Genomic DNA, 27572 nt, shown 5'->3' with positions numbered 1-27572 from the left:
TTGACATGATTAGTAGTCGGCTCGATTACAATCGCAGTAAGTGATTAACCTGACGATGATCATATCACTTAGCTTAAGCGCCTAAGCATTGGCTCATTACAAGCACCAAGGCATCGGTTCAAAAGCAAGCACTTATACGACAATTTTTCCAAAATTGGATTGTCATCCCTAACTAACAATATTTCCAAATGTGGATTGTCGCGCATCTTCTTAAATGACAATTCTTCCAAGATAGGATTGTCATCTCTGGGCAATATTTCCAAGCGTGGATTGTCGTGATCCTTCTCTATTTGGCAATTTTTTCCAAGTTCGGATTGTCATCTCTGGCAAGTTTTCCAAGATTGGATTGTCATACACATGGTTCCCTATGGCAAAATTTCCCAAAGGATTGTAGTAGGTCTCTACTCATCATAAATTTCGGCAAAGGTTCCTCAACGTGGATTGTCATTCATTTTAGTAAGTGGCAAATTTTCCCGAAGTGGATTGTCGGTCGACTCTTTTTTGCAAATGTTCCAAGACGCGGATTGTCAATAGTGGCAATATTTTCCTAAAGGATTGTCGCATAGTGTTGGCAAATTTCCAAGGTGGATTGCTTTCAAGAGTTATATTCCAAGATGTGGATTGTCGATCGTAGCAAAGTTCTTATGACAGATTGTTACGAAGCATTGACAACTTTTCCCAAAATTGGATTTTGGCAAATTTTCCGAGATACGGATTGTCGCTTCATCGTAGCAACATTTCCAAGGATGGATTGTTACGTGGCATTGACAACTTTCCCTAAATCGGATTGTCGTACCTCATTCAAGAGTTGTGTTGGCAACTATTCCTAAAGAAAAGAGGATTGTCATCACCCAAAGCATCAACAGCAAAATTCAAGCGAATTTTAAAAGATCGACAAGCGTTGGTCTTCGATAATTTTCTTCGGAATATTATCGCAACAACTGAAGATGGCTTCAGGCGGAGCAATCTTCGATCATGTTCCCTGGCTTGCGGAAGATGGTCACAAGGCGGTAGAAGATCATTTCAAGCGAAGCAATCTTCGATAGTGTTCTCTGGCTTGCAGAAGACTATCACAGCGGAAATTGGAGGCAGTTACAAGCATAGCAGTCTTCAGGCGGTATCCTCTAGCTTGAGGAAGATCGTCAAAGCTCCATTGTTCAGAGGCGAGTGAACATCAAAACAACAAGATGGCGTTCTCTAGCTTGTGGAAGGTCGTCAAAACAAAATGCAACAAATCGGTTACCTCCAGAGACGTGTGCTCGACGGTGCAAGATACGCGTTTCTTAACTCTTTTATCTGTTTTAACTAACTCTAGTTTGCAGGTATCGACGTTACAAGAGTGATTTGGGATCGCAGAACGTTTTGAATCATTCTCCGTCCCTATCGCTACTTTGACTTTCATTTTCGAAATATGCGTTTCTCCAAACTCAGTCAAAGTGGGGGCTTCTGTAGACACCCAAATGTGTCTCCCCAAAACCAAACCCAGTGATGAATACCTTTTGCGTCAAATGATTATCGAACGAAGTGAAAGTGTGAAAGGTCAGGTGTTGCGGTTAGTTTTTATTGAAAATTATTTCTTTCTGTTTTCGAAAAACAACTCTATTTTATGAAAACAGCCAATCCAGTTTAGTTTGTTCCGCGACAAGGGTCCAATAATAGTGTAGTTGGATGGGGCTTGCAAAGAGCTTTCCAACGATATATTATAAGCCCAATTCTGATGAATAATGAGGAAGTTATGTCAAAAATACTAAATTGGGCCCGGGTTGATCTTTACATGCGGCCCGATGATCTAGGGGAGGGCCCAATGTTAATTATTATTCCTAAAGTTATTAGAATTAATTATAGTCTTCTAGAATTCTCTAGAAGATTTTTTAAGTCCTAATAAAATTAGAATTAATAATTATATTTTGATAAGTTTTACTTGGAATAAAATATTATTTTATGAAAAATACGATTTCAGTTTTCATACAGACTTTACAAGTCAATTTTGATTGATAAGTGGACTCCGTGTTTAAAAGCGCGTAGGAATCTAGGCTGTCGCCAAACGACAGTCTTGTCGCCAAGCGACAAGGTTGGTTTTGCGGCGACAGCGTGGAGTTTTATTCCTTATCAAATTCTACCTATTTCCGGACTGTTTTCTTATAAATAGGGTCTTGAACCTCCGTTTTTATAGATCATCAACAATCATCAATTCTCATCTGCAAACAATCAATCTATTCTCTAAATTCTCATCTACAATCATCATTTTTCTAGGTTTTCACAAACACAATTCCGCATACACGAGATCTAGAAACACCTAGCCAAGTTCGAAGTTGCCTTCGCCCTAGACGTGAAAGGTTTGATAGTTCCGAGGGTTTGGTCCCTAATCTCTCTTTCATTATTTAATTTAATTGTTTGATTTTATACTTTTCCTTGAAGTTACTAACGCGTGTATTTTGTTATTAGAAAGAGATACGAGGCATCAAAGTATGTGATCTTATTGCTCTATTCTTGTAAAAAGCATGTTTAAATTTGTTTAATTCCTAGTATCATGTTAGGATGTTATTATTGCTTTCTAATATCATGTTTAGGGTGCCTTTTACTCTTTTCTAATATCATGTTAGTATCATGTTAGGTTTAAAGCTTTGATCTTTAATGCTTAGTGACATGCTAGGGTTTGTTATTAATCTTGTTAGTATCATGCCTAGGATCTTGCTAATATTATTATGCTTTGAGATTGAGGATATTATTATTATTATGATGATGGTTTATTATTATGTTGCTTGATATTTATCATTATTGTTATTGCTTGATCACGCCTTTTATGCATGTTTAAAGGGAATTTGTACTTGTAATCACGCTTAATAAGATAATTAATAATTTGGTTTAGGCTAATATGATTATAATTCAAGTGATCGCCAATAATAGTTTTGCTTGTGCATTTAATTCAACCAACATAGATTAAACAGGTTTAGGGTAAATCTATTGATTGCATGTTAGTCAGAAAGCGCACATGAATACGAGAAGAATAAAGTAGAGGCTTATTTTTAGGGCAGGTTCAATCTCTTTTATGTTGGATTTGTACCTTCATCCCCGAACCCTATTTGGTTCAAGACCTTTTGGAGTTGACGATCTCATGGATCGTTAAGGGGTGTAACCTTCACCTCGTGAACGGTTTACAAGTTCCTAAAACTTGTTGGCGACTCTTTTGCTCTAGCTTCCTTCCCTTTGGACGCCACCATACTTAAGTGTATGATCACAGTGGGGCTCAAGTTTGGGGTAATGCTTGAAATATTCCCTACAGTTACATAGAAATTAATATTTGGATGTTTATTTTTTATTTTAATAATATGAAGGCTTTATATTTTTTTGACACTTAAGGCATGTTCACATTTACCAAATTGGGCTTAAATAAACCGAATAAACTGAACTGAATTGAAATGAATATTTTATAAGAGAAGAAAATTAGGAGCTGAATTGGACTGAATTGATCGAAGCTGAACTAAACTTAAATTGAAGTGAACGAATAGGCCCTTAATTAGCCAGATAGGTTTTTTTATTTTTTTTTTCTTTTGACATAAATTATATTTTTACATTTTTGGCTTTTGGTTTGACTTTCCTAGCATTTCTAAAATATATTTATAAGGCGATCTCCGAAAGCGAAGAAATGAAATCAAAGCGTAATTATTTTTATTATTATTTTTTTTTTGTATTTTAGGAATAATACAACCCTATGACGTTGACTGCTTGCATAAGAGAGTACATGACTAGAGGCCTTTTTTTTCTTTTCATTTCACATAGTTGTCAAATTGTTATACAATAATATACTAGTTCAAAAAATTTTAAAAAAATAAATATATTAGTTCTAGAGTATATCCTTTAAAAATTGATTGACTTATACTCAATCTATCATTAGAAATAATATCACGTCAAAAATAGAGTGTCCATTGTGGCGTTGTCTGGTCTTATATTTAAGTTTTAGTTTTTTTTTTTTTTTGTAAGATTTTGATCCATTAACAAGTGTCGTCCCTGTTGAATTGCGTGCCTAATTAAACTTATTAAGTCAAGCCACTTGTTACTATGAATCAATAGGGGCTTAGCTTTCAGAATTGAACTAGTTTTTGTCCTGGACAATGCCCCGAGTCATCATATAAGTATTATAAATGAGGTTTTATAATAAAAATTATTTAATAAAATACAAATATAGATTAATTTAGTTACATTTATTGTAAATAAAGAAGTAATCTAGTACAAATAGTATAAAAATATTTAAGATAAAAAAGATAATCTAACAAACAATGGAACAATACCGATCAGTGCGTCGTGATGCAAATCATTGACTAAAAACGAATTTCCGGTGCAACCAAGGTGCTCAATTGTATTTGTCATCACAAACCCTAAGCTTAACACACCACTTCCTCACAAAGACACTTTTGAGTGGAAAGTTTGAGTCAAGTAACTTATGGTCTTATGCCCAATAGAGAATGTGTTTAGACTATTATGCTTAACGTATTTTTCAAGTTTAAAAATCAGAAAAAAGGCTTCTTCAATATATAGAGAAACATGAAAGAACATTAAAGAAGAATCCCAAACATCAAGGGAGGTGAATTATCATCTTAAACATCCTCTTAAATTGGGGGCTATGAGAGTTACTTATCAAGAGAATAATTGTGATGATTTAAACATCTTCTTAAATTGGGGGTAAAAAGAAATACTCAAGAAATGACATGATGCCACATCATCTGCCTAGTCATGACGACACGTGGCGGGCTCATGTCATCCCATTGAGTTTTAATATATATATATATATATATATATATATGTATGCATGTATAATTGTAGCATCTTATGATTATACGAATATGTATAATTAATACATCCTCCCGTTTTTTTTTATTTGCATCACTTGGTGATGCGCGGAGTCTAAGGAGGATAATATAATATTGTAAGTGGATGAATAATTAATCTATATATAACCTATATAAAAGCCCCAAGTTCATTTACTATTTCCCATTTTACTGTTCCTTATGAACAGGGAAATGACCCCCTTGCCCTTAGCACCTTCCCCTGATTGCCCAAATTGTCAGGGTTGTTTTGGTCTTTTCGGGTTGTCCCATTCCTCTCTACTGCTTTTTCTCCTCTCGTCCTCAGTCTCCTTAGCATTCTGCCATTCTCACATCATCTCCAACAGCTACACAATTGCTGAATCCTTTTTCTACTTTCACCGCCGGCCTCCCACCCATGCATATCCTAGCATTTTCCCCAATTTCCCCTTCTTCGATTAACATTTATTTAAACCCTAATTTTTAAAACAATGCGACACCCACAAATTTCTCAATACCACCTCCAGATTTTGAGGGTTTTCCGCGTTTTCCTCCACTGAAGCTTACTCCGAGCTTCTAATGAAGGCTTGAAGGGTACTATGCATTTTATATCTTCTCCATAAAAGCAGCTCCTTGAGGTAAGATCTTTTATCATTTTTAATAATCATCTAATATCAATTCGAAAATCTAGGGTACATGTTTAATTTGTTTTGGTTGACCTTATGGAGTAATTTTCTCAAATTCGATTACTTAGGTAATTTCATATTCTTTTTGGGTTTTAAGTTCCGTTTATTTTGATGGGTTTTATTCATAATCAGGGATTGTGGTGGGTTTTGTTGATAAAATTGGACTTTTGAGGTGCCGAATGGTGGTTGCTTGATGCCGCTGAATGTGGGTTGGTTTAGCTTGAGCTTTTAGAAGGGGAATGAGGCGGTAGTGCTTTTGGGTGTTTGAGCTTTTATTTGCAATCATACTTACTGGACCTTGTGTTGTTAATAATGGGAAAATTAGTGATTAATGGTGTTTGAATTTGATTGATATTTTTGAGATTTTGAGTGCAGCATTATGAGATTGAGTTTAGGGAAGTAGAAGAAATAGTGAGTGTTTGGTGAATGATTCCTTTCGTGTTTTGAGGAAATATGAGATTTGTTCTTTCATTAAAGATTATAATATCAGATTGATCCTTAACTTCCTTTGGGAATGAAGCCAATGTGATTGGTATGAGAAATGTAACATAAAATATATGATTTATCGAAGTAATTTGGCTAAGATAGATAGGCTGATAGAGATCAGAGAGTAAAGATTAATTGTTTTTGGTTTCTGTAGGAATATATATACTATGGAGTACTTCATATTGATATGTTGAAGTGTCCATAACTATGTTGGAGTAACACGAGGCATTTTAGCTGATATATAGGAAAGTTCTTGGCTAATTGGCGATTCTGTTAGCTTCCTTTGGGAATGAAGTTAATGTGATTGGTATGAGAAATGTAACGTAAAATATATGATTTATCAAAGTAATTTGGCTAAGATAGATACGCTGATAGAGATCAGAGAGTATAGATTAATTGTTTTTGGTTTTCTTTAGGAATATATATACGATGGAGTACTTCATATTGATATGTTGAAGTGTCCATAACTATGTTGGAGTATCACCAGGCATTTTAGCTGAGATATAGGAAAGTTCTTGGCTAATTGGCGATTCTATGAACTTAATAACAAAATTGAAAAGGTAGGGGAAAGGGGGCATATGTTTTGGATAATAAGCTCTTGCTCCCATTGTAGTAATACCTCTTATTTTTCATAGGTTTGCATGGACGAGGAGAAAAGTTGTTTGCGTGTGGAAATAGTATATGGAGTTAGTATTACACTTAAGGATCTTTTCTTCGTATTTAACGCTTCTTATTTAGTTCCATGTTGGCAATGTTACACTCAATGATACAAACTTAGGGCCAACTATAACCATTAACACAAACACACATCATCGTCTTTATAATTAAATTAACACCAGCTTGGTCATTATAGACAACCACTAACTGGTGACCAGAATGGATCCCACATGCTAGAATTCACTGGAATCATTAAATTAATTTGATTAAATTACTTTTGAAGCACATTCATTAGTTATTCATCAACTACTTAATTCTCACATCAATGAGCATGAATTAGGTTCCTGTTTACATCAACCCATTTACAATTATTATATTTCAGAAAGTAGCATATAGTACTCACTACTCAGTCAACCACCGTGCACACATAATTATGGGCTTAAGAACTATAATAATTTGTGTATTCATTAACACCAGCTTGGTCATAATACACAATTATTATAGTGAGTACTACTCAGTATAGTCACTTTAACATCTCACATGGCACCTCACTAATAGTCACTTTAACATCTCACATGGCACCTCACTTTAACATCTAACATGGCAACTATTTTGGTGATCTATACTTGATGCTTAATGTCGATTTTGGAAAAGGGATTAACATGAGGGATGTATATTTGCTGTAAGCTAAAAATTGTTCTCTTCTGTTTTCTGTCAAGAATTATACATTTCATTCAACTGCTATCCGCCATCTTAATGTGTTCCTTTTATGTTTGTTGTAATCTATGATCCTAATGTATAGCATCTATTACTTTTCAGTAGAAGATGTTACTCAATTTGACAAGGAATAAGTGATTTTTCTGCAGACATCTGCCAGAAGTAAGAAGTGCTCATGAAGTTCTAGGAGTACCGACTGTCAGTGCTAGATTAGGGACTGCACCCTTCTTTTGGAACTGGGGAATTTCCGTGATGACAGATCTTCTACCACTGGTATAATTTAGATTGCTGCGGTTTGTTAACCGGGAAGTCATACTTTGTATTATACAATACATCCATGAGCTTCTGTCACTGGATTATGCAGGATTATTTAAGGGACAGAACAAAGATCGAGAAATTAGTTGAGTTGTGTAATCCTACAGTTCGCGCAGTTGATGGTATTGTGGGGGAGCATATCTCAATGAGGGTAAAATCTGTTAACAGTCCCTTTGTATCATTAATTAATTAGTGGTCATTTACAAATGATTTATGTCATTTTTTCTATCTGATAGGTTGATTTGGAATGTTCGAATGGGCACATGACAGTCGGAGTATTTACTCATGAGAGATTGTCTGTGTAAGTATCATATCAGGCTTATTATAGATAGTCCTAATACTTGTACATTTTGTGTTATAAGCTCATATAGAGTACAAATGTGAAGCTCGATCATGTTTAAGGCCGTGCGTACATAATTGTTCACAGATCGGTTGGGAAATCTGCTGCTGCATTTATCCTAGCAGTCTTAGAGGGTAATACACAACCTGGGGTATGGTTTCCAGAAGAGGTACATGCTTTAGAATCCTTTAATGTTAGGACTTGAGGACTTTCTACATATTTCATGCCTTTTTTGGGTTTATAAGGAGATCCTCCCCCCATATATCTTTGTTTTTCCTGTTAAACTTGCTGCTATTAATAAAAAATGTTCTGCCTGAAGGAATTGCAGTAGAGGCAAGAAATGTTTTATTGGAGCGCGCTGCCCAAGGAATGATCAATTTTATGATATACAAGTACAAATTTTAATGAACTGACTTTAATTTAGTTGCTTGACTTTGGTCCTTGATCTTAGGCAGATTTCATGATGTTCATTTTGCATGATTCAACAGGCAGGAGGAAAAAGAAAGAAAGTTAATATTGTTTGATTGCTTTACATATTAACCTGTTTTATTTGATTGTTTTTAATTTTATTTTAATATTGTTGCATTGTTCACTGAACTATAATAATTGTATTTGCGATTATTGTTACTAAATTTTTAGAAATTTAAATTATTGGGGAGGTTGAGGAATTTTGAACCTTTGGTTGTAATGATCATTATTGGGTTTTTTTTTTTGGAATTTTGATAATTGAGCTGTTTTTTTGTTAATCTATAACCTATACAAAAACCCCAAGTTCATTTACTGCTCCCCATTTTACTGTTCCTTATGAATAGGGGAATTACGCCCTTGCCCCCAGCCCCTTTCCCTGATTGCCCAAATTGCCAGGGCGGTCTTTTCGGGTTGTCCCATTTCTTTCCCCTGCTTTTGCTCCTCTCATCCAGTCATCCTCACTCTTCTCCTAAGCATCCTCAAATTTCTCTCTCTCTCCTCCATTGAAGCGCACTTTGAGTTCTCCATTAAAGCGCACTCTGAGTTCTCCATTGAAGCCTACTTTGAGTTTTCTCTCCTCCATTGAATTAGTTTCTGAGGTATAATGTTTTTTCTTTTTTCTTTTTTTCAATAATCTTATATAATTTTCACCATCTAGGGTTTAATTTCACTCCATCATTGATTTAGTCAAATTAGGGTTCTTCTTAGGTGGATTTCATGTAATTTTTGGACTATTTTTGATGAAAGAGTAGTGAAACTCTGATGAATTTGGGTTGTTTGTGACTTTGCTCTTTCATTGATTTTTGCTTTCAATTAGATTTTTTTTTTTTTTTTTTTTTTTCCAGATTTTATTTGTTGGTGAAATAATTTCTTCCCCTTATTTTATGATCTGGAATTGATTTATTTTTAGGTATAGGGTTTTAAAATTCTTTTGGTTTATTGATTCCAGAAATTGAGCTTTCTTTAACTTAAATTTTCGATCTGTGGTGATTTAGGGTTAGGGTTTTTGTTAGGCAATTTTATTGGTGGTGTTCAAATGGTGGCGGATCTGAGCAGCGGCTTAATAGTAGTTCTTTTTCGTAGTCGACGCAAAAGTATGGCATTAATAAGCCGATTTTACTTGCGAGTCCCACCGAGGATGAATCATGCGGAATGCTGATTTAGGGAAGGTAATTGCTTTTTTTATTTGTTTAAATCCTTAATTTTCTAATAATTGATGTTGATTTTTTAGTTGTTTCTTGTTCATTCTTCATCCAGTATTTCTAATTTTTGTTGTTTTCTTCAGATTAATTGATGGTGCTCATCTAATATTAGAGACAATTATTGATTGGGATCGGGTTGTCCTTCAGTTTTTGGTGGGTCGCTAATTCGCAAGACCCGCATTTCTTGCTGTTAGTACAGTTGGTCTTCAGGTAGCCTTCCCTCATTTGTTTGATTTCAGATCAGAATAATTTATCAGGTAGCATTTAGATTGATATAATTTGATTTCTATGGGTTTGTGTGGTGTGTCATTGTGCTGCATTTTTCTTTTTTTGCTGCAGATCGAGACTTGTGATAGCTCAAGCAAGGCTCACAGTGTATTCTTAGCCCGAAAACCCAAGTTTCTATGGATTTTGAATCGAACTAGAATGTTTCGGAGGTTGTGTTCACTTTACTCTGCAATCCTTCCTCTTGGTTTAATGGAAGTCAGTAAGATGATGGAAGATTGGAAGGTATCTCGTCCTTTATTCTCCATATTACTATCTCTGTTGTATCTAATGCCCCCAAGCCCTTTTCATAGACTTCTCATCAAGTATATGTTTTGCTAACCAGTCCCTTCTTTTATTCCTGTGATGAATTGAAATGTAGATTATTTTTTATGATATTGATTGTGTTATTATTAACTCAATTTTCACCCTTTTTTGTAGTTCATATAAGATTAGGGTAACGATCTTGGGTTTTCATTTCTAAGTTTTTTGCTCCTGACCAACGATTAGTATGAATTACATGTTAATTTATAGAATTGATTTATTTAGTTAATTCTTTTTTACTTGGTTTGTTGGATTTATCTGTTTTTTTTTTCCTTTCAGATTTTCTGTTCGGAAGCTAGTAAGGTAGGATCATATCACAACTCAGAAATTCACCATCGTTGGCTTGTTGCAACAACAAACACAGTGCAAAAAGATAAATAAATAAAAATTGTCTTTGAAATTAATACTTTCTCATTCCCTCTTTTTCCCCTTTTCTGTATAACCATTGAGTTTCTAATTTTAGGTACTGTGTCTGGAAATTGTCGTCATTGGTGGTGAGAGTGAGCAAGAAGATAGAAAATTTGACCAAGCAATTAATAAGTTTGAGTTTTAGAGAATATCTAGATGCATTAACATTACAAAAGGTTGAGGCATTGAGGTTTGTAATAGTTGTCAAGAAAAAAAAAAAAAAAGAGGTTCGTAATGTTTACTCCGTACAAATTACTAGACATGAAATTGGGTCAACAAAGACACATTCTTGATATATTTCATTCATTTTATACGGTGTTTAATCAACCCCAAACACATGATTATATTGATTGTCTATGGGAAGGAGTGTCGGTTCAAGAATCATTATTATTCTTTAACCTATATAAAAGCCCCAAGCACCCTTACTATGCACATTTACTGTTCCTTATGAACAGAGAAATGATGCCCTTGCCCTCAGCCCCTTTTGCTGATTGCCCAAATTGCCAGGGTTATTTTTGTCTTTTCTATTTTGGCATTCCAGCTGTTCTTTGTCGGTTGACGCGTGGACATTTCTCCATTGCTGTTAGCATTTTTGGCGCTCATATTCTCTCTTTCGTTCGTTGTTAGCTATGTCTTCTGCACTTTTTACTTTATTTTTCCTTTTCCATTTTTCCCTGTTAATCTTTACTTGCTGATTTCGTATGTTTTTTTGCAGCAGTTAGTTTGATGGCGTGCTTTGATGGAGCGGTTTGATGGAGCTTGTGGTGCTGCAGCTTTAGATCTGGTTGTTGCACGGTGTGAGGTTTGTCGGTTTTAATTTGTAGTTTTCCCTGGTTAAATTGGTGTTTAATTTGGTAAGTGATCTGATTTGTAATGTAATTTAGCTTGGGAATGGGTTTAAATGTGTACTCTTTGTCCTTTACATTTCAATGGGAAAAAAATTACTGTGAAATTTTGTCTCTGATCATGTGGTTTAGTTTGGAATTAATTGTAGATTTTGAAAAAAGTTTGCGTTTTGCGGTTATTCTTTTCATTTAAAAATCTAAAATTTATAATTAAGTAGTTGTATTAATGTTACTCATAATTTGTTTTCAGGTCAAAAGTGATTGATTTGGATTGCAAATTACTTCGTATAATTCTGAAATTTTGGAGGTTCTTTTTTGAATTGAATAATTTGGATTTGAACAGATTATTGTATTGAATCGATTTGGGTGAACAGTAGGAATAGTGAGGATGATTATAAGGAGAATTTTGGCAATTTCTTGTGCTGGATTTACTTTGTGAATTAGAAGTTCAAAGTGAATGAAATTTTTAGTTAAGAGTGTTCATATGATGAAAACTTAATAGTGTACAAAGTGTGATTCGGGTTTATGTGATATGTTCTGTCATTTCAAGCTAGGAGAATTGAGCAATTATGGTTGAATAAGTGTCACATGTCGTTTCAAGCTTAAGATACCTGTTTCATTAAACCATCAAAGAAGAAATGAGAAAATTGTGCACTGGTAAGTTAGTAGCCTTCGATCATTTATTTATTATCCTATGTTCTTTTTTGTAAGTGTCACTTATAGTTGTGTCATGATAGATTATTTAGCTTTAATGTCAAAGGATGATAAATTTAGAATTGAAGGAAATAATAAAGGGAGAATCTTTGCAAGTATATGACTAATTATTAGGTGATGTAAGTGGAACTATGTTGGCGATGTACTAAATTACTAATGTGAATTGATAGTTAATGCTATTTGGCTGCTGTAATGAAATGTAGATCGATTATAGCTCAAGGAGTAACTCTGCATTGTTCATGATATGCCTATTTTGATAATGGTTCTGTTTGCTTTATAAGGAGAGAAAGGTATTGGCAAATCTGGGAAACCCCTACACTACAAAGGAAGCACACTCCACAGGATTATTTCAAGTTTCATGATCCATGCAGGTGATTTCACTCTCGGAGATGGAAGAAATGGGGAGTCGATCACTGAGAGTAGTTTGCTGATGAAAATTTTAAGCTAAAGCATACTGGACTAGGTATATTGGTTTTAATATCAAAAACTTATCTTAATATTTCAAATTTGAGTCCTTACAAGAACTTTTGAAATATCAAAAGAATTTTTTAGGTTATTCATGGTTTTTAGGGATTATATGTTTTCCCTCTTTTCATTAGATTTGTTTTTACACTAGATATTGTTCTAGATATATATTTTTGAGAAATTTATCTCTCTTGTTTATGTATGTGGCGCAGCAATTGTAGGACAAACTCTGCACAAATTGTATGTAAATGGCTTTATTAATAGAGAAGCTTCAAAACGGGAGATTGAGGAAGTATGTTAACTCTCTGTATCCTTGCCTCCTTGGCCAATCTTTTCTTGCTATAAGTAGTTCTACTGTGACTTACTGACTTGAATATGGTTATTGTGCAGTGTCCTTCAATTAAAAAAAGGAAAAGCTTAACCCGATGTGTCTTCCTCATAAAGTTGACACCATTTAACATCCAGGGAGCTTTAATCTGGAAGTTGAAGATTGAACAAGTCATTGACCAGGTATCCAGCTACATGCTGTGCATTTGTACTTTCCTTGTCATTTGCATGCTGAAGTTCTAGGGTAATATCTACCTCTAAGTCTTATATCTAGGATTAACTGATTTGAATTATGTATGCAGTACCAGGAGTCGCAGGTTGATAATGGCAACAAGTACATATCTTTTGAATACAAAGCGGGCTCTTAATCCATGAGAAATGCTTCTTCATTAGATCATGAAAGTCAGTAAGTGGCTTCTTGATCTCTAATGTATAAATTGCTACTTAATAATAAGTTTATTTTGTTGGATGATTTGAGTGTGTAGTGGGGAGAAAGACCCCCTTTTCAATGTTTTAGGCAATTGGTTTCTTGGTTATCGTACATAGAAACAAAAGTGGTCATTTTAAAGATAAAGAAGCAGATTTAATGAGGGTAGCTGGTTTGATTAGTGTGTAAATCTATTTGATAGCCAGCTGATATCAAGTAAGACAAAAATTGAACTAATTAAGTTTACAATTTAGAGTATGTTGTTAATTTGTTTGTCGTCAATATTAGGTTTAGGCTTTGTAATATGATTTACCGTTTAAGATTTTCCATGTTTTTTAAGTCGACTATCCATTCATAATCTAGGTTCTTGAAAATACAGTCACTTTAGGGAGCAAAAGTGGGAGGAAAAGGATTGCTTCTTTGGAAGCCGTGATTATCAAATCTAGGATGTTAGTTGAAGCATGTGACATTGAAAGGGGTATTATATTTTAGTCAGATAGCTTCTAAGTGAGGAACGACCACTATTTTTATTGCTTCTTGCTACAATTAGTGTCCATATCAAAAGTATTTGATGGTGCTTCTTGTATTGAGTTAGTTTACAGTTTGTCTGCAATTTAGACATTGAAGGCTTTAATTTTATGAAGAACGTGGATTTACTAAAAGCTGAAGTGCTTTCTTATTTTATCTATTGACCTTTAAGTTTTGAAAGAGCTGAATCTGTTCACTTAGGACAATGTTCTTTATTTACATTCAACAGTTTTCATTTGATTTCGAGTTCAAGTGAAAATTTATTATATAAAGTTAAACACTATTCTAATAGTCAATCAGTTAAGTGTTGGTTAACTTCTTAAGTACTCTTTGCTCTTTTTTCCGATCCTTCACACCTTCAACCAGCACCTCTATTCTGCATTCTGCTTACAGGATGTGATATCGAGGATCTCCATGAACTGAAGCCTACTAAGTTCTGTGGGGTCCTCAGGGTTTTTGAACATTAATACACTGATAAATATGCATTTATGAAACCCTGAAGCTGTCCTTGGTGATTTTCTTTTTGCTAGATATTTTAGTATCTTAAATGCTGCTTATAAAAACTAGAAAGTCATGTTTGATTTGTAGAAGTTGGGTCTCTTCTATGAGTTCTATCTCTTTTTCCCCTCATTTGCTCATTTGTTTTCATTATAACTGGTATCTTATTTCTATCTTTCCCTCCTGACCACTTGCTATGAATTAGTAATAGGGGAGCCAGGAAAGGCATTTTAATGATAGGGGTGGGGGCATTTTAAGTAGTTACATCATGAGCCATTGTCTTAAATAATAAGCTATTTAGTTAGAAAGAGAGCTCTATAAATAGAGCTAATGATAGAGAGGAGTCATGTTGAATATTGTGATGACTGATTAGTTTGTTGCTTTGGGAGAGTGCCAGTACACTTGAAAGATTGGCTAGGCTGTAATTAGCAGTAATTCCGTCATATCTAGCTTGCTCTTCACTATTAATCCTCTTATTCCCTTAATACATCATTTTAATCCATGATCATTCTTTCTTTATTTTTATTTATTTTTTATTTTTTAATGCCTGAATATGTTAATTCATAATGCTATTTTTATTTTTTAGCTGGTGTTTTATTTCTATTTTGATATAATTAATGGTCATATGACTTTCAACTAAAATATCTGGTTTTGATTAATTGGAATTCTGGTCTGACTCTTTCAGTTTAATACTAAGGCAGCAACTGCAGCTCATTGCATCAAGCGGATCGATGACAATTATGACTTCAAATGCAACAGGTAGCTTGGGTTGAATCTAAAAGTTTAAATCTATGAGTTTATTCTGGACCTACTGAACTCGTACTGTAATGATTGGATAGAGTGATCGATGGTGTGCTTATAAAATAACCATTATACATATAAGAAGTTTTTTGTTTGGTGCAGACCAATTCTGTTGAAATTGAGAACCTGAGAGGACATGCAACCAGGCTGATGACAGGGTGCTGGAGACTGCGGCAGTTGGTGTTGCTCTCCACCACAAGGTGGTTCTGAATTTGCTGGTTATATGCGTGGTTCTTAAGGAAGGAATTAATGCTGGTTTAGAAAAAGCTCAGGATACAATTCTCAAAAGCCATTCAACGTACCGTCAATCCTCTTTTTGAGGTGTCGTATCTCCTTTGCTTAAATACTTTTGTTTCACTAATTACGCATTCAATAATGGCAATGCAGTTACAGAGTTATGGAAATTAAGAAAGCTTTAAACGGCACAACTTTCTGTTGTCAATTTAATAGACTTTTTTCACTTAATTGTTTAGCAGGTGAGCCTGGTGAAAATTCTTCCAGGATTTCTACGAACTGTCACAAGCAAATTATTGAAGCAAGTATTAAGAGAACAACTAAAGTATGATTTATCGTAAGAGTCGGATTTTGTAGCAATGAGTCGTGCTTGCTTGGCATACAATCTAGAACAGTGTCTGATAAGAAAATATATATTGGTATAGGTAATGGGTGTTTGATTAAGTAGTTCAGAAATACAACTGGTTATTGATGTTTATTGCAACAGAATAATGATGTCATATGTATATTTAACATGTTGCAAATATTGAATAATACTCCCTTAATACCTCATTATAATCCATGATCTTTCTTTCTTTTTATTTTTATTTTTGTAATGCCTGAATCTAATTCATAACGCTATTTTTATTGTTAGTTGATGTTTTATTTCTCTTTTGATATAATTAATGATCTTATGGTTTCTCTTTTAGTTTAATACCTTAATGAGGCTTAGTTAATCTCTAAGTAATTTTTTGGGCTATATTTGTTCACAATTTTTATTAGTTAAAGTTTAATTTAACCTCATTAAAAAGAACAGTTTCCAGTTTGAAATTATTTTGCTTTTAGATGCACTCCCTGTCTCCTTCCATCCGTTTTTTTTTTTTTTTTGTTCCATTCCCAATATCTGGGAGAATTGGGACAAACATATAATACTTTAGCCCATTAATTGCCATTGAGCTATAAAAGATAATATAGCCACAAGGGATTTTATTTGATTTGTCTTGTGTATTTTATTAATATCAAAATTTTATAATTTTTTAGGGCATGGAATTAGATATGTACGTTTTAAATCGTGTCTTGGAGACCAATAAAATAAGGGCGGAAGGAGTAGTATATATTAACGTTTTACTTTACTGGTTAAAGCCTTAAGACCACTTTCATAAACATCACAAGAACAAGTTGTCTATGCTATAAGATAAATACCTTATAATCACTATAGACTTGTTTATTAACACGTAATCAACGAGTATTTACTACAGATTTTTTTGCTAGATTAGGATAGCAATAGAGTGGGAGAGAGAAAGGAGCAAGTACAACCTATACTTTTAAAATCCGTTAAAAACAAGGGAACATGAAGAACGATAAAGGAAGGAGTTTATGAGAGGAGTGAGTGTGACCTATAATTTTCAAAGAAAGAGCAGGCAAACAAGGCTAAGGGAAGGGAGAAAGAGAGGATTTAGGACAACAAAGGAAGGAAAGATGAGTAGCACTTCAAGAGACCATTTATAGTGTTTAATTATAGAAGAGACACAACGGCTATAAAGAAGAAAAATAAGAGAATTTAGGAATGAAAATAAATTAAGATGAAAAACAATGAGGGGGTTTAAGAAAGGAGAAAAGAGATGAAGAACCCTTGAATTATAAGGCTATTTTTAGAATTTTATTAAGGAAGAGATAAACAGTACTTTTTAAAAAGATTCTAAATTCTAAAAAACTGTATAAGTTAAGTGTAAAAATGTAAAGGAAGGTGAAAAGGGAGAGGATAGTAAAGAGGTTGAACACAAGTAAAGATTGACTTTATAAATTTTGCTAAATCATAAAATAGGGAAGGAGGGAGAGATGGAAGGAAGGAGAAAGAGAGTGAGATAGAGATGGTTACTTAATTGCCTATTTTATGTGCTCAATTAACAACATTGATGTGATACTTTGTATAGAAAGTCAAATTGATTAATAACACATTTAGAACAAAAAATATTCAAGTAAAAATTGATGTGAATAACCATACTAGGATATATATATATATATATATATATATATATATATATATATATATAGCGAGAGAGAGAGAGACTTATAAGTTATGAAGCCATTAAAAGGAAGCAAGAAGGAAAGAGAGAAAGAGGGAGAGCGGAGGATAGAAGAGGAGAAGGAAAGAGAGAGAGAGAGAGAGAGAGAGAGAAGAGGGAGATGTGTGAAGAGAGAGGGAGGGTCCAAGACAGAAAGGGGCCAAGAGAGAAAGAGAGAGAGTTCAGGCAGGAGAGGAGAGGACATTTTGGGAGAGAGAAGGAGAAGGAGAGGAGGAGGAGGAGCCAAGAGTAGAGAGAGAAAGAGAAAGTGGGCTGGGAGAGAAAGAAAGGTTAATAGAGAGAGGAGAGAGGAGAGAGAAAGAGAGAGGGCCTAGATCGAGGGAAAGGGGTCGGGAGAGAGATAGAGGGGGGGGGGGATGGAAATAGATAGATGGGTCAGGAGAGATGAGAAAAGGGGAGGTCGAAAGAAAGAAAGAGATAAACGGCCCAGGGGGGGGGGGAAGAGGGGGAGCAAGTGCAACTTATAATTTTTAAAGTCTTTAAAATGGTAAAATAGGGACAAGAAGGATTAAGAAAGAAAGAAATAAAGTGAGAAATAGATTGACCATGCAATAAAGGAAGGAGTGAATGATTGGAGAGCAAGGCCAAACTCTTTTTCACTCTATTTTCGAACCCATTAAAAAAAGGGGGTTAGGGAGACAAGGCCATGCGCGGGAAAGAGAGAAAGGGTTTAGGGCAATATAGGAAAGAAGAGGTAAGAAGAATTCTTGATGTGAAAAAAAACAATGCAAATGGTGGTCAACGAGATTTTTCCAAGTTCATTGCATGATATCTTAAAATGTTAGAATGGCAAGATCTATCTAACATAATTATCTTGCCATGCTTAATATATACTAGGCATGACCTTGCTAATTAAGTTATTGTTGTTGTAACTTGTTCACACTTACTGAACTGAGCTGAATTGAACTGAACTAATTGGAGCTGAACTGAATATTTTATGAGAGAAGAAAATTAGGAGTTGAATTGAACTGAACTGGATTGCACTAAACTGATTGGAGTTGAAATAAACTGAAATTAAGCTGAAGTGAACAGGCCCTAAGTCAAAGTAGTGTGTTCTTGTTAGTCATAATAGTTTGTCCATGTATAGACCATTTTTAACAATAATTAAATCCTTGTACAGCTCCTTAAATATCATACTTTAATTTGAATCTAGCTTTTACATGAAAATTTTACAAATTTGCTCAAAAACATTCGGAAACATTGCATATTCAAAATTCACATTGATACTTACTTCCAAATAAATAACATTACCGACTATTAAAACAATATATTCTTAAACTGGTAACTTAATTAATAACGACAATTTAATTTCACCAAATTAAATTTCATCGTTAACAAATACATCTTGTATGTATATAGCTTTTCCATTTGAGTTAAAAGTATCCTTTTAACATTTGATGCCCCAAGTGATTTATTTTAATTCATTTAAAGCAAAGCTCTTAAATTCGATTCTAATTCATCATAACTATTTTAATTCGTTTAAAGCAAGTTCTTAAATTCGATTCTAATTCATAATATAACTATTTTTGGCACCAAAACGTTTAACACCCCATTAAATTTCGAATAAACAATGACTTCCAACACCTTTGAAACCATGAGTAATTTATTGAAATTATTTAATTTGCTAATCAACACACACATATATTACATTAATTCATTAGCAAAACAATCTATTCCATCAAATTTCATATTTGTTCAACGGTAACAGATATACCTGACTCTGTTACCAAAACAAAATTAAAATAATCTACACATACATCAACGACTAATTACACATTAATCACCGATTACAGATCACCAAATTGAGGGACCGCACGCGTACTGAATAGATCACCATATAAGGGGACTGCGCGCTCTCATCTTATCCCTCCGTAACATTACTTATTTGTTTATTTATAATAAGTTATGTGTATTACTTCCCATCATTACTTAATTTGGTTTAATACACTCTGAAATGCTACATGTTATGCAAAATTCGTATAATTTAAACACAATTCTTTGACATTACGTTATAAACTACTCCAATTTTAGTTGAAGCATTAGTTTTGTGCACTTATTTATTAACTATAGCTAAAGTGATCATTATACACTGACCAATCAAAGCAAAGGAAAATCAACAATCAAAATGCGACCAATTACATTAACACATAAACAACAACTAATTACACACTAATCACCGAGGCGAAATCACCAAATAAGGGGACCATGAAAGAGAAAGAATGTGAGGAGAATAAATATTTTTATTATATAAGTGGGAACCATGGAAGAGAAAGAAATGATAAAATAATTTAAGTGGGTTTAAAGTAAGAGAGAGGACCTCCGTTTTTTAATAGTTGCAACACACACTTTTTCACGATATTTAAGAAATGTGGGGTTCACATGATATAATACACTTTAAAATGAGGTGATTGTTGTTAGGAGTGTAATTTAGTGGGCCATGTGATTTAAATAAGGGAAATAATACATCTTTTTCCTAAAATAACTTTCCATTTATAGTGTGTTGCAAGTATTGTGACATTTCCATTTTAGGGAAGTATTGCAAGTATTAAAAAACGGAGGAAATAGTATAAAGTTATCAAATAGGGAAGTGATGCATTTAAAAAAAACACCCTTACAAGAAAAGTGATGTATTTATAAAAAACGGAGGAAGACGTCATAATCAAATATCATTGAATGTGTTTGTTTTATAATTTTAAAACATAATTATTGATAGAAAACACTTACTTCCTCTGTTTTTTTTAGTTGACACTGTTTGAGTTTTACACTATTCACACAACACGCTTTGACTCACTTTTGTGGTTTATAGATACGATAAAACATATTCATGTAGGATCTTGTTTGAATCGTTTCAATGTATATTTTATTAATGTCTACTTTTTATAAATTTACAATGTTGATAATTAGAGATATTAATCGTCAAAAAGATGCGTTGACAAGCGTGATAATAGAAAGGTATCAACTAAAAAAACAGAGAAAGTATTGTTTGCTCAGGGCATTCCGATGCTAGGGGTATTTTGGTAATTTTTGATTAATTGATTTTTACCGTATCGTCTTGATTAATTCGAGTCGACTTGCGACACTTGGTATCGACACTCCTAGCTCGATTTCCAACGTCTATGTTCATAATACTCGAGCGACTCATTAATTCCTTTCGGATTAATTCGTCGTGACGGATCGTTAATTGCTTGGGTGTGACCCGAAGGGTTCAGTCAAGATTAAGCTGTAATATTAATTATACATTAATATTAGTGATCGGAAGCGACCTCCAACTAGGCATTCCAATCACTTGACCTCACTGAATGAAAAGCTTTCTAATAATTCCGAACCCTCTATCGGAATAATACACTTGTTCGAAGGACATCATTCCTATCAATCTCCCACTTGTCCTTCCGGACAACTGCGCTTTTGTGTATAGCATATTTCCTATGTCACTTAATGTCTCTTCATGAACTATAAGGTAAGATTATTCGTCATCATTATTACGTCTAGAAGTGTTTCTCGAAATCCGAGTTCGGCTGTCAATAAGCAAATGATTTCTTAAAATCCATCTGAGCACGGCCATGCATTTTCACAGTCTCGCTCTTCGAGAGGTCTTGTAAACAACAAAGAAATGTTCCCTATTGTTAATAGGGGGACATTCCCAGTCTTGTACTGTCAGCTTCTCTTACTAAAAGGACCTAGCCGTCCGAGTGTTGCCGTTATAATCCCCATGTAAGGTAGACGTTTGACGAACATCGAAATGGACTAGTACTCAAACAAGAGAACTCACAATACACATGGTCGAGGAAAGAGGTTCCGATAGCTATAATGAGAGGTGTACTTATGACGATTTTTAAATCTCTTAAAGTATTCTCATAGGTCGATCCGGTATGGTTCTAAACCAATACCCGTGCAAATGATTTATGACAATCATGTCCTTGTAGCACAAGAAACGGTGCTATAAATCAAACTACATACTAATCTCAAATGGTCATTAATTGTCCATCATTTAAATGACCTCGATTAGGGATAATTTTCGATTACAATATTCAATGTTCACTTAATAGGTGTTTCTTTATCCAAGACTGGTCTTGATACCCTATTTTGAATATTCTCAAAATCAAATGGACTCAATATTTAATCCTAAACCACAATTAAATAGAAACGGAGTGATAAAATTGCATGAAATTAAATTACTCTAAAATTTGAATGGTTCATCATAGTGTTTTACATTAAAATGTTCAAAATTAATTGAAACACCTAACAAGGATTTCAAAGCCATCACCAACGTGTCTGATTTCCATTGCCTCAACGTGCTTGTTATATTTCACTTGAGGCAAAGGTTTAGTAAGTTGATCAGCTACATTGTCGTCCATTCCAACATTACAAATTCTGATTTCACCTTCTGACTTCCATTCCCTTATGATGTGAAATTGCTGCTTGACATGTTTGACCTTCTGAATTTCCCTTAGCTCTTTGGCCTGAGCAATAGCTCTGTTGTTGTCACAATAGAGGGCTATTGGACCCTTGATGGAGGGAACAACATCAAGTTCACCAACGAACTTATGAATCTAAACTGCCTTCTTAGCTGCTTCAGCAGCTGCCAAGTATTAGACTTTAGTTTTAGAATCTGCAGTTGTGCTTTGCTTAGCACTCTTCCAGCTAAATGCTCCTCCATTTAGACATATCCTGACTGCGATTTGAAATCGTCTTTGTCTGTTTGGAAGCTTGTGTCGGTATAACCTTCAACAATTAATTCATCTGAGCCACCATATACAAGGAATTTATCCCTGTTCCTTTTCAGTAGGTACTTTAGGATATTCTTGGCCGCAGTCCAATGTGCCTCTCCTGGGTCTGATTGGTATCGGCTCGTAGCACTCAAGGCATACGATACATCTGTCCTAGTACATATCATGGCAGACATGATCAATCCAATAAGCAAAGCATATGGAATTTGATTCATCATTTCTCGTTCATCAGGTGTCTTTGGACACTGCTTCTTGCTCAGGGTTATGCCATGTGACATGGGTAGGTGACCTTTCTTGGCCTCCTCCATGTTGAATCGTGCTAGTACTTATCAATGTAAGTACTTTGGCTTAATCCAATCATCCTTTTAGATCTATCCTTATAGATCTTGATGCCCAATATGTACTGTGTCTCTCCCAAGTCTTTCATTGAAAAACATTTTCCAAGCCAGGCCTTTACAGACTCTAGCATTGGAATGCTATTTTCAATGAGCAATATGTCATCGACATATAAGACTAGGAAGGCGATGTCACTCCCACTGACCTTCTTGTAAACACGAGATTTGAACAGACTAAAGCATTGCGGCAGGAGAAAAAGTTTCATCATAATCAACACCATGAATTTTCCTGTACCTTTAGCTACCAGTCTAGCTTTGTAAATGAATACATTTCCATCTTTGTCGGTTTTCAATTTGAAAATCCATTTACATCCGATAGGTGTGTAACCTTTGGGTAAATCAACCAAGTTCCATACTTGATTTTCAAACATGGAGTCCATTTCAAATCTCATGGCTTCTTGCCATTTAGTAGAGTTGGAGCTCACCATAGCTTGCTTGTAGGTTGTCGGTTCGTCTCCATCCACTACTAGGATGTCCTGATTCTCGGCTAATACGACACCAAGATATCTATCAGGTTGAGACTTTAGCCTCTGTGACCTACGTAGGGTAATAGACTGAGCATTTGCATTGTCGGTTTGACTTTGCACATTTTGACCAGCGTCAATAGATGCTGTTTGAGCACTTTGACTGTCAATTTGATTTTGTTGCTCGTCCTCTCGAACTTCATCGAGTTCGATTTTCCTCCCACTTGTCATTTTGGAAAGGTGTTCCTTCTCTAAAAAGACACCATCGCGAGCAATAAACACTTTGTTCTCGGATTTTTTGTGGAAGTAATACCTCTTGGTTTCATTTTGGTAGCCCACAAAGAAAACCTTGTCAGATTTTGGGTGAAGTTTGTCAGAAATTAATCTTTTGACATATGCTTCGCAACCCCAGATCTTGAGAAAAGACAACCTAGGAGGTTTTTTCATCCATAATTCATATGGAGTCTTTTCTACAGCTTTTGACGAAGCACGGCTCAGTGTTAGTGTCGCGGTTAGAAGGTGTCCCCAGAAATAGATAGGAAGATCACTAAGACCCATTGTTGATCGTACTATGTCTAGCAAGGTTTGATTTCGAATTAAGAGTCAAAATAAAAAGCCTAGGAGGTTTGACTTTCTCTCTTCTCTCTCTTCTCCATGGTTCTTTGATTTTGATCGGTTTTCTCATTAATCTTGATCTACGATGGCTAAGAAGAAGAAGCAGAACACTCCTACACCTCAATTAGTACAGCAGAAAACTGTTCATGAACCACTTGATACAATTTTGCACAATTTGCGAAACTCAGGTACTTCTTTGTTCTAAGCCCAATTCAGGAGACTGATGAGCTGGTTACCCCCGCGCCGGTGCTGGTTAATCTAGCTTGTGGCTCTATTCCCCAAAGTGATGCTGAGACCATTGCACTATTTGCTGAAGCAATTTCTAGACCAGCATCTTCAATTTCCAATAGAACAGTACCTAGGGTTTCTAGGTTTACTTTCCATTGGTTGCAGGAGCTTATGGTCAGTGATCTGAGCCTGCTGTTCCCGATCCTCATTCTATACCTCCTCTAGAACATAATGCACACATAGATGGTGAGGATCGACCTGGTCCCTTTACTGGTAAGTTGACTGCTAAAGGAGCTCCCCTGTCCTATGTTGCCCCAATGGTTCAAGATGGGAAACAGGTTTATCAGTTGCAGGATTCTGAACTCATTGAAGGTAATAAGAAGTGGTCTAATGCTTTAGGTTTCTATGTGGTTGGCTTTTACCCTTCTATTGCTGCTGTTCATCGATTTATAGCCCAGCAATGGAGCACTGTGCATAAACCAGACATTTTCTGGCACGATGATGGGTACTTTGTCATCAATCTTCATTTGATTGTTGATAAGGACACTATATTATGTTCTGGTCCACACATGTTCCTAGGTAAACTAGCAATAGTTAAGCCTTAGAGCCCTAAGTTTGATTTTAGTGCAGAAATACTAAGGACTATTCCCTTGTGGGTTAAATTCCCTAATCTTCCATTGAATTGTTGGGGCTCCACCACCCTTAATCGTATTGGCAGCTTGCTTGCGGTGCCAATTTGTGCAGATGAATGCACAACTAGACAATTGAGGGTGTCTTTTGCTGGGATTCTCATTAAAATTGATGTTACTAAGCCTATGCCTAAGTCTGTGTTTGTTGAGAGCCCTTCAAAGGAATTACTGGAGCTTAAGGTGGTGTATGAGTGGACCCCACCCTTTTTCTCTAAGTGCAATAAGGTTGGCCATGATTGTGCTACCAAGCCTGTTCTTGCTCCTTCTAAGAAGAACCAGAAACAACCAGTTGTTCCTGCAGCTCCTGCAAAGCAACATCAGGTCTGGGTTCCTAAACCCAGTCAGGCCCCTACTAATGTCCCTGCTTTTGATCACACTGTTCATGGGCAGTCTACTATCACTCCTTGTGTTCCTACTGCCCAGAACAACTCAGATGAAGGCTGGAGAATTGTTCGAAGGAAAACAAAAAGTCAGCATACTAGAGATAACCAGCCAGCTGCTACTGCTAAAGCTTTTGTAGCATTAATGACCTGTGAAACAGATGGTGTTGGGGGTTTTACTATTAATCCAATCGGGGGTGAGGCTAATCCCCCTCTGGTGCCATGATTATCTCTATCTGGAATGTTAGGGGGCTGAATAACCTTGGCAAAGTGGCTTCTGTAAAGAGTTTGCTTTACTCTCATTCAGTTGATGTGGTTGGTATTTTGGAAACTAAAGTTAAATTTCATAATAGTGTTAGCTTTCAAAGAAAATTTGGTCCTGCTTGGTCTTGGCAATTCAACTATGATTCCTCTCCTAAGGGCATGATTTGGCTTGGTTGGAATGCAGATAAGGTCACTGTTACTGTTCTGCAGGTTAATGAGTAATTTATTCATTGTATTGTCCTTATCAAGGATTTATCTACTCAGATTTAACTCACTGTGGTTTATGGTCTTCACTCTATTCATGATAAACTTCCCCTATGGGAAGGCATAAAGGCATCTTTCTATTAAGCATTCCCCCTGGTTGTGTGATGGTGATTTTAACTCCGTCCTTAGTTCACTAGACAATTGTCATGGTAATGTTATTACTGACTATGAAACCAAGGACTTTCAGAACTTTGTTGATGATTTAGACCTTACTGAGATCAAAAGTAAGGGTGTTTTCTATTCTTGGTCTAACAAAGCTCACTCTGGCCTTATAACCTTTTCTAGGATTGATAGAGCTTTTGGTAACCAAGCTTGGCTGGATGCTCATGGTCATGTGGAAACTATTTATATGGCTCCTTCCCTTTTTGATCATAGTCCTATCTTTCTGGACATTTGCTCTGCTCCTGCAAGGTAGGGAAGACCTTTCAGATTCTTGAACTGTATTGCTAATCATCCTGAGTTCCTTGATACTGTGTCTCAAGCCTGAAACTCTGGTAATGCTAGAATTTTGCAAAAACTTAAAGCTGTGAAAGCTGGCATTAAATCTTTTAACGCTAGACATTTTGGTGATATTGATGGGAAGCTTGATCAGGCTCATAATGAGCTTCTTGATATTCAGAATTTGATGGCTCAGCACATTAATGATACTAATCTTTGTATTAAAGAAGCTGAAGCTATCAGAGTAGTTAAGCACTGGACTGATATTCAAGAGAGCATTTTTAAGAAGAAATCTAGGATTAACTGGATCAAACTTGGAGATGAAAACTCTCACTATTTTTTCTCTGTGATGAAGACCAGACAGGCCAGGAACAGGATTGATTCTATATTTGACTCTAATCAGGTGCTTCTGAAGGATCCTGATTCTGTTTCAAATGAGATTATCTCCTTTTACACGTCTCTTTTAGGGACTAAGGCTCCTTGTCTTCCTACTATTGACCTTGTTACTATGAGAAGAGGTAAACAACTTAGTTTAGCTGCTCAGCAATCTCTTATTCAACTTGTTTCTCATGCTGAAATTGATGCTGCCCTTAAGGATATTGATAACACTAAGGCTCCTGGTGTTGATGGTTTTAGCTCTTTCTTCTTTATAGGAGCTTGGCATATTGTGAAAGATGATATTTATGCTAGTGTTATTGATTTCTTTGATAGAGGAATTTTGCAGAAGCAGTGGAACTGTACTTCTATAACTCTGGTCTCTAAGGTCCATAATGCTTCTCATGTTAAGGATTTTAGACCTATAGCTTGCTGTAATACTCTGTATTTTTATGTATTTTTATAAAGTATTTAGGTATTTGTAAAATATATATTTAAGGGTTCAAGTAATTTAATTAAATATTTTAAAAGGCTAAAGTATTTTAATTATAAAGTTTTATAAAAGTAAATTATATTTTAGGCCAAATAATTATAAATTATTTGGGCTCATTTAAAATATCGTATGTAAACTGGTTCCACATACTCTTATTGGAATAACCCATTTCATTTAAATAAGTCCAACCCTTTATCTGAACCCTTATGGGTCAAATATTTTATAGTCCAAGCCCACTTATTTATTGAGCCCAAACTTAAACCCTATTCTCTACTCTATAAATACCCTTAAAACCCCAAAATTTTCCCACACAAAGAAGCTTAAAAATCAGATTGGGGGTAAGTATTATTTTCTTTTTCTTTTTTTCCTTATATTTCTTTCTTTTTCTTTCTTTTTTTCCTTTCTTTTCCTCCTTTTCTTATTTTCCTTTCTTTATTTTGCTGTTTGGACTTCATGCGTGAATTTCCCACGCAAGTCACGCAACTCACCTTGCGGCCACCTCATGAAGCCGCCACGTCACCACCGGCGGACCTCCAACTGTCCACCTAACTCCCGCAGACGGCAGTCCGGCCAACCACCGTGGAGGTCTTTCCTCCTCTCTCTCCTCCTCGTTTTAAATTATTGTTTATATAAATATATATTTTGGGTATTGATTTTAATTATTAA

General features: G+C 35.2%; 1 protein-coding gene across 28 annotated transcripts; it reads left to right on the top strand.

The window, feature by feature from the left end:
* Window positions 1-5153: 5153 nt before the first annotated feature.
* Window positions 5154-16089, top strand: LOC145580148 (uncharacterized). Of its 28 annotated transcripts, none has more exons than XM_081637534.1 (17): window positions 5154-5440; window positions 7451-7621; window positions 7713-7814; window positions 7900-7964; window positions 8091-8172; window positions 8332-8395; window positions 9467-9640; window positions 9757-9883; window positions 10013-10564; window positions 10725-11471; window positions 12510-12691; window positions 12906-12985; window positions 13084-13203; window positions 13323-13426; window positions 15159-15232; window positions 15377-15595; window positions 15748-16089. In XM_081637534.1, the coding sequence occupies exons 2-6, from the start codon at window positions 7601-7603 to the stop codon at window positions 8332-8334; spliced, it is 273 nt and encodes a 90-aa protein (XP_081493660.1). In that variant the 5' UTR covers window positions 5154-5440; window positions 7451-7600; the 3' UTR covers window positions 8335-8395; window positions 9467-9640; window positions 9757-9883; window positions 10013-10564; window positions 10725-11471; window positions 12510-12691; window positions 12906-12985; window positions 13084-13203; window positions 13323-13426; window positions 15159-15232; window positions 15377-15595; window positions 15748-16089. The 28 variants fall into 28 exon arrangements, 20 of the variants coding, with proteins under 20 accessions (XP_081493660.1, XP_081493657.1, XP_081493645.1 ...); XM_081637531.1 differs by having other exon boundaries at window positions 8323-8395; XM_081637519.1 differs by adding an exon at window positions 11765-12171 and having other exon boundaries at window positions 8091-9640; window positions 10013-10183; window positions 10541-10564; window positions 11388-11471.
* Window positions 16090-27572: the final 11483 nt, after the last annotated feature.

The sequence above is a fragment of the Chenopodium album genome, chromosome 14 (genome assembly GCF_948465745.1).
Source record: "Chenopodium album chromosome 14, dcCheAlbu1.1, whole genome shotgun sequence".
Classification (NCBI taxonomy): domain Eukaryota; kingdom Viridiplantae; phylum Streptophyta; class Magnoliopsida; order Caryophyllales; family Amaranthaceae; genus Chenopodium; species Chenopodium album.
The sequence above is the reverse complement of the archived record's forward strand: the minus strand, read 5'-3'. Positions and strand labels throughout refer to the sequence as shown.